The sequence below is a fragment of the Typopeltis vanoorti genome, chromosome 1, assembly GCF_054136105.1.
Source record: "Typopeltis vanoorti isolate ZY-2024b chromosome 1, IOZ_Tvanoo_1.0, whole genome shotgun sequence".
Classification (NCBI taxonomy): domain Eukaryota; kingdom Metazoa; phylum Arthropoda; class Arachnida; order Uropygi; family Thelyphonidae; genus Typopeltis; species Typopeltis vanoorti.
The window spans coordinates 188,954,777-188,969,453 of NC_143549.1; the positions used below are offsets into that span (position 1 = coordinate 188,954,777).

The 14,677-nt window shown below is 33.0% G+C and overlaps 1 protein-coding gene across 1 annotated transcript in view; it reads left to right on the forward strand.

Moving 5' to 3' along the window:
* The window catches only part of Sec16 (endoplasmic reticulum export factor secretory 16), a 627,195-nt gene that overhangs the window by 576,593 nt on the left and 35,925 nt on the right, over positions 1–14,677 (forward strand). The window contains exon 31 of the mRNA XM_090400384.1: positions 11,790–11,873. Coding sequence (XP_090256510.1) covers positions 11,790–11,873 — 84 coding nt within the window. The remainder of the gene's footprint in view (positions 1–11,789; positions 11,874–14,677) is intronic.

The window sequence follows — 14,677 nt, forward strand, 5'->3', positions numbered from 1 at the left end:
AGGCATATTTTTGCATGATGGATAAACATGTCATGACCAGTGGGGCAGTTAAAACCACACGTCTCTTATTTCAGTATTTATTTAATGTTTTGTATTAAAATTTTTGTCATATTTGATGCTAACTTGATATTTGATTTGATAATATTTGAAAATATTTAATTAAATTCTATTATATATGATTAGAAATAAGTTTATAAATGAATAGGAAGATAAAAAGCTGTGGAAAACTTTATGTAATTTATTCTGTCTAATTTTTCCAGTACAGTAATCCCTTGTTTTTCATGGGGATTACATTTCCAAGAAATTCTGTGAATATTGAAAAACATGTTATTCTGAGGTGTGAAATTTATGGGGATAAAAAATAGCCTAAATTTGTGTATTATATGTATAATGAAATATGTATGTATGGTTTTTAATGAAAATTCAATTTGCTTGACTTGTCAAACAATACAATATAACATTATAAATAATCACCATTGGTTGCTAGTGCCTGGTATTTGAAGAGATGAAACAGCTTTTGGTGGATATTTATTTTTCAAGTGCTTTGTGAATTTCTTTGTAAAGTACAAGCAAGTAATAAGGTTTGCTTTTATACTTCATCACCTCTCCCCATATTTGAATCCAACTCACACACTTGAATAGAAAGTTCTCTGGACAATGAACATTTCAATTAAAGATTTGTCATTCATTTCCAAGTGTCAAGCACTTCGCCTCAGGCTCAGTTTGGATTTTCACTCGACCTTGTCACTATTTTGTCCAAGTCTTTCCTGGTGAGTTCATTGGTGTGAGACTCAGCATACTGCTTTTGAAAACAGTCATCTCTGTTTTCAAAAGCCCTCTCTTCCTTTCATGATTATTAATAATAGATCTTGGTTATCACATTGTGTTCTTATTGGATATTCTATTCTTCCATCATTAACTATCTATTCTGGGCCACAATTTCTGCCAACATGCGTTAATGGTAATTCCTTTAACTTATGAACAGACTTTGGTATGCTGATCAGACAATCACAGTGTTATGTCGATGTACTGGAACATTAACCAGAAGAAGAATTTTGAATGGCAAAAGTTCCACTTCATGTAGAAAGAAATGATGAAACCATGCATAAAAACTTTTCTCCGGGCCTTTTTATTGACTTTCCAATAAGTAGAAGGGGGAGTTTTCTTTCTTTCTTTTATTCTTTCCCCTTTAATTTCCCCCTTTCCACATGACTTAAGTTATTTTGTTATGTGACCATTAGTTTGATCATGTGACCAATACTATTTAAACAAAATAATAGGGTAAGCTTATTGTTGGCAGTTCTTGAATCCATAATTGAATGTTTCACTTTTTGCTAAGTAAGTTCTGGAAGGCATTCTCTTCCCAAACAAGTTGGTTTTGTCTGCATTAAACACTTGTTCAGGTAGATATCCTATATCCATAATTAACTTGAATTCATATGGTAAATTTTCTGCAGCCATGAAATCCTTGAATCACCTACATGCTCCATATTGTAGAGGCTAAAACATTTAAAAAAATTTTTGAACTAGCTTTTTGCCACTAAAAAATCTTGTGCCATAACTGCTTTAATCAGATTTGCTAAATGTTGACCCCCCCCCCCCCACACACACAAATGTGAAATGGAAGTCATTGGTTTATGCTTGATCTTTGATTCACACATTCAATTCCTTTTCTGTTCTTGCTATTATTACAGATCATGTTGCAAATGAATAAAAAAATTTCAAATAGAGAGGGATTGCTGTATTAATATTTCCAGCCAGTTATCTTGTAGAATGCTACTGGATAGTAGAGAAAGAAAGCTAAGTTATAAAATAGTCATAATAGTGAATAAAACACATTATGTAAACTAAAGAGGCTGTGGATATACTTCTCTAGATAGCCAAGGGGGAAATGCACAGATATTTGTAGTATCTAACTAGGATAAATCTTTTATTAAAATAACATGAGCTTTGTGTAATTGAATAATGCCCCAGCTAGTATGATTTTTGATTACATAAAATTTTGAATAATTGGAAATCATACCAATCATGCATGTATATTATCATATATTAAAAAATATATCATAGATGTAAAACATTTCCATTTAATGAATATCATTGCACTAATAATGTTATGTTTGCGTGAGCAGTTTAGTTAGCCTTTAGTAGAGAATCCTTAAGTTGAATTTATTTTTGCATAATTTTTAATATTTTAGTGAAGCTACTCTTTATTTTATTTTTTTTCAAGTTCATTTAAACTTAATTGATTAGTATAAGAAAGAAGAAATTATTTTTTTCTTTCCTGGATACTTTGTTTATAGGTGAGATTAAAAAAAGTGTTTTTTTTTTGGAGTGGGGAGGAAGAAAGAAATCAGGTTAATAGGGGAATTTTGAAGGAATGAGAAAGCAAATGAATAGAGCATGATAAAAGGGGCAGAGTGGAATCATCTTGCAAAAAGTGGCTCATGCTTCGTTTGCTATAGCATTAATGCTGTCAAAGTGAGGAGTGAAAAGAATACCACAGTGCTTGAGTTTGTCGATTACATCTATTTATGTGATTTGATAATCTCTTAATTTCTCTTTCTAATTTTAATTTGTTTCAGGCAAGTTTTTGAAGAGGGAAAGAGGTGTAGGAAAGTTATACTGAAAACAGCTTTTCTCCTAAAGCTTCAGTTCATTAAAAAATGCTCACTAGCTAATTTCATCAAAACTAATATTTCATTTGTGATGTATTATTTTAACATGCCTCACCAGTTGTATTCAGGAGACATTAGAAAGCATAGCTACCAAGTATAGTGTTAAGAATTATATTTGTCTTATTTTAAAATATTATTCTGTATTACTTCATAGGTTGTTGACATAACTGGACAAGCTTTGACTTTCCATCAGGCTATGTTATAAAATTAAATTTCTTCAAGTTTGTTTAACTAAGTTTCTCCAAATTCTGAAAATCCTTCTGAATTTAGATTCCTTCAGCTAGAGAAGTGGTATTTACATATTTGTATGATTTGATATTCCATGCTTAAAGAGTGCCAATCTAGAACACTTTTTTTTTCTCTTTTAATATTCTATAGGTTCTCTATTCAAGATTGAAGTTGTTTCCAGTGTCTGTGACTATTTTCATAGTCTTTGTCTTTTTATTGCTGATTTTCATACCAAATTTAGTACATCAGTTATGCAATTTAGTTAAAGAATCCTACAGAGTTGTACTGGATTTCTTTAGTAGTACGTCTGCATAAAGTAAACTGCTGAGATTAACAGCTCCATTTTTTTAATATCTGGTTTAATTCCACTTTACCTCATAATATGATCCATATAAATGATGAATAATAGTGGAGATAATGTTCGCCCTTTCTCACACCTGATTTAACATCAAATCATCTTCTTATACCTCCTTCATTTCTAACTGTACACTTGCAACTCAAATATAGACTGTGTATTGCCCAATATAATGTCCCATTTACACTATATAATTGTAGTGTTTTGAATAGCTTTTCTGTTGGCATCTTGCCATATGTCCTTTTCCAAATCTACAAAACTTAAATACAGATCTTTTTTTTTTTTTAGAACCACATACTTTGTTTCACTTCATCAGGAAATAACATGAATAAACTAAAAACTAGAAAGCAAGTAATAACAGTTAATATTTCTAGTGAAAAATATTTGAAAATGTTTAAACAATAGAAAGTGTGCATTCACTGTTATGCTAGTTGCTAGTTCGTGGGTTGCTGTAACATAGTGCTGTTAACACAACTGTGTTGTGATTGATTAAGGAAGACCAAACTTGATTCATCCCTTGTTTTTTTGTTACACTGTAGAGGATGCTTCATCATTTCAGCTGATTCTTGAATGCTCTTGAGTAAAAATGGTAATCATTGTGAAGCATTTCAGTTTGCTGCCATTCTATTTGGTGTTTTGTTCCAATTTCACCAGATCTGCCAGTCTGTCCTATGTAGATGTAGACCACAATTGCTTGCAATGGATCTTGTGGACACCTGGTTTTTTGAGTGGGTAGAAGGAGACTTTAAAGTTTTGTTGGTGAAGCAATCTTACTATTTTATCTGCGATTGATGGTATATATGGAAGAATCACTGCTCCTTTTTATTCTTTTTTGTTCTGATTGTTTTGGAATGTGAAATACAATTTTTTTGACTAATGTTCTGTTGTAGCCATTTTAGAATTAAGATACTGTAGCTCTTGGTTTGTTTTATCTGTGCTCATTGAAATTCTGTAGGATCTATCATATCATGAACAGATGATGCCCCATTTTTTTTTTTTTTTTTTTTTTTCCCTGTTAGTGATGAGAAAGTTGAGTGTGTTTTGTTCTGATATCTCAACTAGTGTATCCAAAAATGGTAAAGATCTATTTCTTTCAAAATCAACTCTGAATTTAATTGAAGGATGAATGTCATTCAGAAAAGTGATAATCTTCTAATTGTGTAATAGTTACCAGGCCAGATGGTAAAAATACTGTCAACATATCTTGCCAATTTTTTGGTTGTGTTTCTTGATGTTGGAGGGCTATTTCAGCAAACCAATCCATGAATAGTCAGCTAACATAGGAAAACGGGAAGAGCCCATTGCTAGTCCTTCTTTCTGTTCAGAAAAATCCTCTTCAAATTTGAAAAATTTGTTTAAAGAGGTCCTCTGTGTCTAGCAGGAAGATGTCTTGAAGTAATTGTGTGGTTTCTATTCTTGGAATGTTAGTGAAAAGAGTTATATGTCAAGGCTTGCATTTATATCAGTAGGAGCCAATGTGATGTCTTTGCAATTTGGAGTATTGGATATATGAAGTATATGATGTTTTTTACATAAGAGGAGATTTGCCTGATGTAAGGTTCAGTAAGTTTGCTAGATGCTTAGGTAATAAAGAAGTTGGAGAGTATTTTGCATCAACAGTTGGTCTTAATGGCAAGTCTTGTTTATACAGTTTAGGGATTCCATATATTCTTTGAACAATAGAATGTCTAGATTAAATGCTTTTTTTTTTTTTTTGTTTCTTTAGACCAGTTCAGCATGTTTATTATTATTATTAAGTTATTGGTTTTATTATGGAAATATCCTCTGGAATTTTGTTCCAACTTTTCATAGGTGTTTGTGTCTTCTAGAAGTGTTTTTGTTTTTTCTGTGTAATCTGTAGAGTTCAAAATGACAATTGAGTTGCTTTTGTGGGATTACAATATTACAATGCTTTTGTCCTTTTTAATGTTTTTTAAGGCCTTTAATTCTGTTTTTTGGATATTATTTGTAGCAGTTTTTGCTTGTAAAAGTATAGAGGCTGTTTGAATGCAAAGAAAATCTGCAGCATCTCTTGGAATTCTTCGGAAGACTTTTTCCAATTTGCAATAATATCTAATTTTGGAATCTTACTCGGAGTGATTACAAAATGGAAACCAGGGAAAGGGTATTCATTTAAGGATCAGATAACTTTTTGAAGCACTTGTTAATGATAACTCAATAAAATAGTGGCAATCTGTCACTGTAATGGTTTCTTTCTTTGATTAACTTAATTTCTTACTGTACTAATGTGTTCTGATTTCTCATAGAAAAGTTTGTTGTTTAGTTGTTTTTTATAATTATATTTTAAACATTTAGTTGTTTGTATATCTTCCCTTTCCATTCAAAATAACCTGCATGTACTGTAAATTTAAATAATTCAGATATATCTGGAGGGGGGGGGGGAGAGAAATGTGACTTCATCAAATCAAGGGTTTTAAATTCTTTTTCAATTATTTTCTTTTCAATTCTTTATTGGTAAATAGTGAAGTAATATCAAAACTAATCACTATGTCTGAACTTTTAAGATATGGTTATTTAATACTCTTTTTAGGTGAACAGAATTTTTAACAAAGGAGGAAGAATTGTTTGTGAGAGAGGCACTAGTAATTTAGCTAAATGTTTAGCAAGTTTTCATGTGGGACTGTTTATACTATCCACAATATGTTGTGAATTTTTGGTGATTCATATATTCTGGGTGTTTTAACATGAAAAGGCTTGAGTTTGTTAACCATTTCTGTTGGCCAGAAAGTGACTTTCTTTAATAATTTGTGAACTTTATTCTTTTGAGAGTTAGTAGGATCTGATCTATGATTTGGTATGTAGGCTGATCTTGTAAAAATATGTGCATATTTTGCTGATTTCATCACCATTGTTGCATTACCTTTGTCTGCTTTAATTATTACAATATTCTTATTACTGTATAGCTCTTTTAAAGCATTGATTTCTTCTTCTTTTTGGCATATTGTTTTAGGGTCCTTGTACTCTTAAGACGCTGAATATGATACTAGCAAAATATCAGCTAATAAGTTAATAAATATTAATTATTTTCTTATTCTGTGTTGTGAATCAATACCGTTAAATAAACTAACACTTATGCACAATTTCCATGGATATCCTTTGTTCTTTCACTTCTTGTGACAATCCTTCATTAACTTATATGCTTCTATCATGTCTCCTTTTTCTCCTATCAGCTAGTTTTTGAAGTCAACAGACCTGCCATAATCTTTGTCATTTGCCTCTGGATCCTCTCCACTACTTCTTCATCCCCAATGGAATTTATGTGTCCAGATATATATATATATGTATATATATCTTTTTTACATATCTTTTTTTTCAATAGGAAACTGAATATTTTCTGTTAAATTAAAAATAGAGGACCAAGTACTGACCTGTGTACACCACTGGTCGCTTGCCTTCTGCTGCACTCAACTCCTTTATAAACTGTTTCTGTTCATCTATCACCCTCTAATCCAAATCACCAGGTTCATGTCCATCCTTATTGGCTCCAATTTAAGCAACAGAATTCTATATGGAATCCAGACAAGATCTACCTTTCTTCATGTTGTCCATCATAGAGTATCATATTCCTATCCACCCAGCCCTGAATTCTGTCTTTCACCACTTTCTCCAGTACCTTAAAAGCCACTCCTGAGATGCTGATTGGCCTATAATTTGCTACTTTTGTTTTGAATCCTCCTTTATGTAGCGGGACTATTTTGTCCTTTTTCCACTCCATTGGCACCTTTTCTAGTACTGAGGCTTAAACAGCTTGGTTAGAGGAGCTGATAATTCCCTTGCACATTCTTGTGATACATAGATGTGTATGACAAGAATACTTATCATCTTCACCTAGGTATACACTTGCAAAATGCTCACTGAGTAATTGTTGGTGGTCTGCTTTTGTTATCTCTCCACCATCAGCACTTTTTAAAATAATCCTTCTGTAGCCATTCCTCCTTTTATTTGCTGCTTAATAGAAAAATTCTTTAGGATTTCTTTTGGCCTCATTCAGCTGGATTTCTCTCATTAGCTTTGACATTCCTTAATATACACAAGTCACGCTCAGGGGCGAATTCTATATGCTTGCTGCGCAAGCTCATTAATTGAGAAAGAAGTAATATTTATTTGTTAATAAATGCATGCATTTATAAGCATTCCATTTAGGCTTTTATTTTTGTAGACAGAAGACGTATTAAGTTTGCGCAGCAATAATTGAGCTTTGGGTTGTGTATTGAAAGACGATGCTTGCTCGTCTAGTCAAAGCTACCTTGGCTTGCTCGCTTGTGGGAGCTTCCAGGTCCTCGCAGCAGCCCTGTGATTTCATGCGTGCGCATAGCCATTTCACGTCGTCTCACTCTGTTACTTAAACACGGGCCATACGCAGTCAACATAGCTCTAGCCAGTGAGTTTCAGCCAGCCTTTACAAGTGTGCTTGTTGCTTGGGAAAATTAAGTTACAACCAACTTTTTATGACAATGTTATTGACCAGTTCATAAAGAAGAACCGTAGGGTAGAATTTGTATTCAAGTAGCTAAATTGAAAACGATAGAATATTGTTTGTAAAATAAATGATATTTTATGACAGAAAATGATAATCATACAAATACATTTATGATAAATGTATTTGTATGATTAAATGTACATAAATTTCTAAATATATAGTTATAAATGGTCAGTAATTCATTATTCCACTAATCAGACTTCAATCACACTTCTCACTCCCTGAATGATAACAAGAGCAAACGTGAATTTCAAGACCAGCATTCGCTCCTGGTCACGCTCCTTGTCTGTGCCTTGTACTGCTCATCAGAATAATAATCACTTTTTTTTTTATATTCCTTCCATGCCTTTTTCTTTATCTGCAACTCCTGCTTAATGATGCTATTCATCAAACCTGATTCCTCCTTCTGACTTTGTATACAGTCCTATACTATTTTCTTCAAACTTTCTTCCTGCCCCCTCCCCATGCACCACCACCATCTCTCTCTCTCTCTCTGCTCCAACTTCTTTAGCTATGGCACTGCTGAAAGCCCACTCTCAGCTTGTCATAATCACCTACTTTGTAATTCTGCATATCCCTTCTTAACTGAAAATTCTGCATGTCTGTCAATCTCCCAGGTCATGATCACTTTCTCCAAGTGGATCCATCATAGCTAGGTTAAAGTTCTCTAATGCTACAATCAGATCCAACACTCTTGAACCTCATGTCCACCCCCATTATATGCTGTCTCAGTTAATTATCTTTTTGCAGTTGTATAAATTCCATTTCCTTTTCTGCCTCTGACCATTCCATTCCTCCTCCCAATGTCCTCAGTTTAAATTTCCCATAATAATTATTCAACCTGCACTCATGATGCTAATTTGCCAATGCATGCCATTTACATTCTCTTTGTTGGTATCTGTCTCACACCAGATAGTCTCAGATGAACTGCCTTCTGAATCTCTATCCCTCTGATTATTTCTACTCCTTCTGGTTTCAGTTCTTCTGCTATCATTAGCAAAACCCTTTCCCATCCTGTTTTTCTTGGTCTTCTCAGAAAGCACTATATCCACATTCTATGCCTTATAGATATATACAAGACAGTTCAAATCAATTTTAACTTATGGTCCTGAGAACTGTTAGAAATAGAACATTTGATCAAAGACTACAGACTACAGATATGAGTTCTGAGAAAGATGGGGGGGGCATGAACAGGTGACATCAATGGCAGAATCATATTAAAAATAAGGATATTAGGAAGGAACTTTATTTTTAGCATTCAGGAATATGCAAGCCAAGCTACTCTCTAGTTGGTCTCTTCTTAGCGAAGGAAGTGTTTTTTGCCAATATGATAAGAAAAAGACCCAGAGGAGGACCAAGATCTAGGTGGATTGATATAGTAAGAAGTGCCTTACAATACTAAAATATAAGATCTGTCAATACTAGAGTCCTGAAGTTAATAGGACTTCAGGACTCCAGTCCTGAAGTCCTATTAACTTCAGTTAATAGGACTTCAGGTCCTATTAAATTCAGGTTAGGACAATTGGAGTCCTAAAGTTAATAGGACCTATTAACTTCAGGACTCCAATACTGTCGATAATGATGTAAACATCTCGTGTAGTGCCATGATATCCTGTACACCCCCTGAGGATGCTTATCAAGCATTTGATGATGATAAATTTTTTTTCCCATTCCTGTAACATTCATCTGATACTGCCAAAAATCACCTCAACCTACTTATTTTATTCTTGAAGCTCAGTTTTCTCTTCTACCCCCTTTCTCCCTTCCAAAAAAGTTTCATTTTCATTTTATAAAGCAAGAAAATTAGCAGGCAAACTCACACTATTAATCACATAATATTCCTCATAAGTTTAGTTGTATGAGCTGTGGTTTCAGTCAAACACCAAACCAAACTTCATTTTCTGCAGAGCTTCTTAAAAAATAAGTTCATCTTCCTTGTTAACTTGACACTTCAATATCTCTTATAGCTTGGTCAGTGAAATTGGAAAAGGTTTGCTTTAAGCAGTGATCTCATGTATTTTATTCATCTATACATTTAATATAATGTGTAGATGAATGAAATTACTGCACCTTTGCCAATATACCATCCAGTTCCACTGCTGTATTAAAATCAAGCTGTTGCAGTCTGCTCTAATGGCTCTAATACCTCCAATTTCTGCTATATCCTTTCATCTCATTCCACCTCAGCATCCTGTTCCCATTCAAAGTATTCTTCAGAAGTCAAGATGTCTTATGAAAGCCTTGTACAGTAGAATAATAACTTCTTTATTCCTACAAACCATTGCAGTTTATGTGCACTTTTACTACAGACTTACTTCATCCTGACACAGAACTCTGATTAGGACAAACATTAATCCCAATTGAACCTGAGTCCAAATTCTTGGGACTCATATTAAGAAATGTTTCATTTTTTTTTATATACTGATTTTAGACCTGTATATGCCACTTTTATATTACATGTGTTCTGGTTCAGCATGGCCATGGATGTCCTTATGTCATTAAAAAAAAAAAATGGCAATCAAGCATATCTGGAACGAAGAAATCATAATTGTATCAGTGGAAGAAACCTAAAATTCTCAGTTTTGCATATTGCAAAATTGTCTGTCACAGAAAAGACAAGAAATGGAATGTTATAGTCACTGCATCCATAACAAATTACTTTCTTCACTTTGTGTGTGCACATTAACTATTGAAAAATCTTGAAGTTAAACAAAGTAAATACTCTCATCTTTATTTGATAGAGAGTTGCATTTTAAAATAGTGCATGTGCCTTTTAGTTGTGTTTGTGTCATATCAGATATTTTTAGAAAACAAATAATGCTCACTACATGTCAAAAATAGATTTATTGCCTCCAGTATTTCATCCTTGTTACATCCATGTTGCAAGGATAGGAAGAGGTCATCCTTACCTGTTTCGGCTGATGTATATTAGGTTCCTTGTTTTAAAAAAAAATTAAAAAAAAAAAAATGGCAATCAAGCATATCTGGAACGAAGAAATCATAATTGTATCAGTGGAAGAAACCTAAAATTCTCAGTTTTGCATATTGCAAAATTGTCTGTCACAGAAAAGACAAGAAATGGAATGTTATAGTCACTGCATCCATAACAAATTACTTTCTTCACTTTGTGTGTGCACATTAACTATTGAAAAATCTTGAAGTTAAACAAAGTAAATACTCTCATCTTTATTTGATAGAGAGTTGCATTTTAAAATAGTGCATGTGCCTTTTAGTTGTGTTTGTGTCATATCAGATATTTTTAGAAAACAAATAATGCTCACTACATGTCAAAAATAGATTTATTGCCTCCAGTATTTCATCCTTGTTACATCCATGTTGCAAGGATAGGAAGAGGTCATCCTTACCTGTTTCGGCTGATGTATATTAGGTTCCTTGTTCATGTCAGCTGTATTATTTGGGAGAGACAGACCATTATGCTGAGATTAGAATTCAGGAACGTTAAGTACGTGAAATTAATGTTATTAATTTCACGTACTTGATTAAATTCAAATCTGTGTTAGAAGATTTGACTAATCTGATAACATAGATATGCGTTCAGTCATCTTTTCCTGAAAATGAAAAATTGATGAAACCAAGTTTTACACCCAAATCTCTTTTACATCCACATCTCAATTGTTTTGATTGTATGTCTGTGTCCAAGTTCTGGGAAGTAATCACAGTTAATTGTCCACATTTTTCTGAATGGCATATGTAACCTGTGGATTCATTCAAACAATTTAATTAACATTGTTGTCTTACTTAGTTGTAACTGACTCAAGTCAATCAGTTGTGAATATTGTTTTTGCTTTTAAGTCTTACTAATAATGTCGTGGTAAACAAGGATGAAATATTGGAGGCAGTAAATCTATTTTTACATATTGCTTTTCATGTGTTAACTGTTATTCACTTCATAAAAGAAAATGGTTATTAGGAAGCATTAAAACTTCATAATAATATGACATAGCATTAGATGTTATATCTATATTATTTAATTGAAAAATTTCATTGATTTTTGCTATGCTGTTTACAGCCAAATCTAATATGGATATGCCTCCTCAAAGTACTGTGTCAGCTGCTGGTAGCCGTAATATATTTCAGAGGCCAAAAGCAAAAGGTAATGTTTTATTTATTCTTTTAAGTTTATGATATCAGAAGCATGGGTTCAGCCAACCAAAAGCCATATCAACACCATCTTTTTTTTGGTTTGTATTATAGAACTGAGCAGTAAAATTTTTTTGTGTCATACACACACACAAGGGTGGTCTGAAAAGTTCTCGGCCTCAACCATAGATGGTAACGCTGTTGGCAGGATTTTTTTTTCTAAGTTGGTACATCTGTCATAAGCATCCATGTGAAATTGCAAGTCATTTTATTGAGTAATTTGTTTTATACAGCTGTCTGAAGCAAAAGTGCTGTCTGTATCCCTTGAAATGGATAAAATTAGGTATCATGCGGTTATAAAATTCTTTGTAAAAGAAGGTTTATCATCGAAAGAATTTCATTCAAAGTTCATAAAAGTTTATGGGCACTCTTCTTCTTTGTTTTCAACATTAAGAAATGGGCTGCTGAGTTTAAACATGGCCGTACCAGCCTTGAAGATGATCCACGTGAAGGACATCCAAAAAGTATAACAACACCAGAAATCATTGATCGAGTGCACGATATGGTATTGGATGACCGATGAGTCAAAAGTGCATGAAATTGCTGAGACTATAGGCATTTCAAAAGAACATGTAGGAAATATTTTGCATGAAGAATTGTAAATGAAAAAGCTTTGCGCAAGATGGGTGCCACGCTTGCTTACAGCAGATCAAAAACGCACTTGCATGAAAATCGAACAGTGCTTGGAGCTTTTTAACAAGAATAAAACTGATTTTGTGTATCGATTTATTACTATGAATGAGATTTGGATTTGCCATTACACACCAGAATCCAAACAGCAGTCAAAACAGTGGACAAAAGCAGTTGTTTAGTGCCAGAGAAGATAAAGTCGGTTCCATCAACAGGAAAGGTCATGACATCGGTGTTTTGGGATGCTAAAGGCATTTTGTTTATTAATTATCTTGAAAAGGGTAAAACAATAACTAGGAAATATTATTCCGATCTTTTAACCAGACTAGACGAAAAAATTTGTGAGAAAAGACCCAGTTTTCTGAAGGAAAAAAAAATCATCTTTCAACAGGACAATGCACCTGCCCACAAAGGTGTTTTGACAATGGGAAACTTAAGGGATCTGCATTATGAATTGTTGGAACATCCAACCTATTCCCCAGATTTGGCTCCCTCTGACTTCTGTCTCTTCCCAAAGCTAAAACTCTTCCTCGCTGGTCAGCATTTTTCTTCGAATCAAGAAGTGATTGCAGCTGTAGAGTGGTATTTTGCAGATATTTTACAGGGACAGGGTAATGGTGCTGGAGCATCGCTGGAATAAATGTATTAGTCTTAAGGGAGATTCTGTTGAAAAATAAAAATAATTTTGAAATTATAAATTTGTTTTCAGACCACCCTCAAATATATATATATATATATATCATATCAAGTTTTCAGAAACATATTATGTGGCACTTGTCTTCCCAAAAAATGACTACCTTGTGTTGTGACATTTTGGGCTAAAAACACAGTTATAAAAAAGAGTTATCTTAATGTCACACAATAGACAATGTACAAAAAGAATTGCATTGATGGTGTCTTATTCTGCATTTTGGTTGTGCCTCTAGAATTTCATTTGGAATTTGCAGAATTTCTGGGAATGAATAATTTTCTTGTGTACTTATGGCAGCTTAATGTATTGTTGCTCTCACCTTTTCCCAAAAGCAGGTCTTATTTCTGTTAGGGAAAAGCTGGTGAGTATGCTATCCTGGCACACTTACAAATATTGAAATGTTTTGGATAATTATCAAATGGTTTAAATCAGTTTCAAGAGATTTTTTTTACAGTTTTGATTTGTGGAATTAAACCTCTTAGGATGTGTGCACTTATAGCAGTTTAGACAACTAGTATATACTATGAAACCACAGTATTGCTATACCTAATAAAATTGGGGTGAGGGTGAGACTACTGATTGTTATGATTATTTGCTTTTCTGATTGCTTTTATGGATATACAACCTTCTATCATCATAAACTTGAAATTCCTTAGCGCACTAAGTCGCAATTTCTATAACAGGTAATACTGTGAAAAGGCAAATGCTCTTTTTTTTATGAATTGAAATAAAATAACATTACTTTTGTAGTTTTCTTTACTATAGTGATAGTTCACAAATACAAGTTTTACACAAAAATTCTCCTGCAAAAGTGGCATTCCATTAAAGCTTAAATAGGAAAACAAGGAGTAACATGGAATAATGTGATGTATAAGACATGATAATTAATAACATAAAACAGATTTACCTTGCACATATATTTTTATTAGTATAAAAGTTTTGCCCTAGTATCAATAGCATCTTCAGTTGGATTTTTGAATTAAACAAGAACAGAAACTGGTATATTCAATATTACATGCACAAACTACATGTACATGATGTAGAGCATCATGATCTAATTATATTATCGTTCTAGTAAAAATAACTTGAACAATATTAAAAAATAAATAAATATATATATTTACAGTTGGCCCTTGAACAACGTGGGAGTTAGGGGCGTCGACTCCCTGCATTATTCAAAAATCCAAGTATAATTTTTGACTCCTCAAAAACTTAACTACTAATAGCCTACTGTTGACCAGAAGCCTTATCGATAATATGAACAGTCGATTAACACATATTTTGTATGGTGTGTATGTATTATATACTATATTCTTACAATAAAGTAAGCTAGAAAAAAGAAAATATTATTAAAGAAAATCAAGAGGAAGTGAAAATACATTTATTGTACTGTACTGTATTTATTGATAATCTGTTTACAAGATGAATCATTTGTC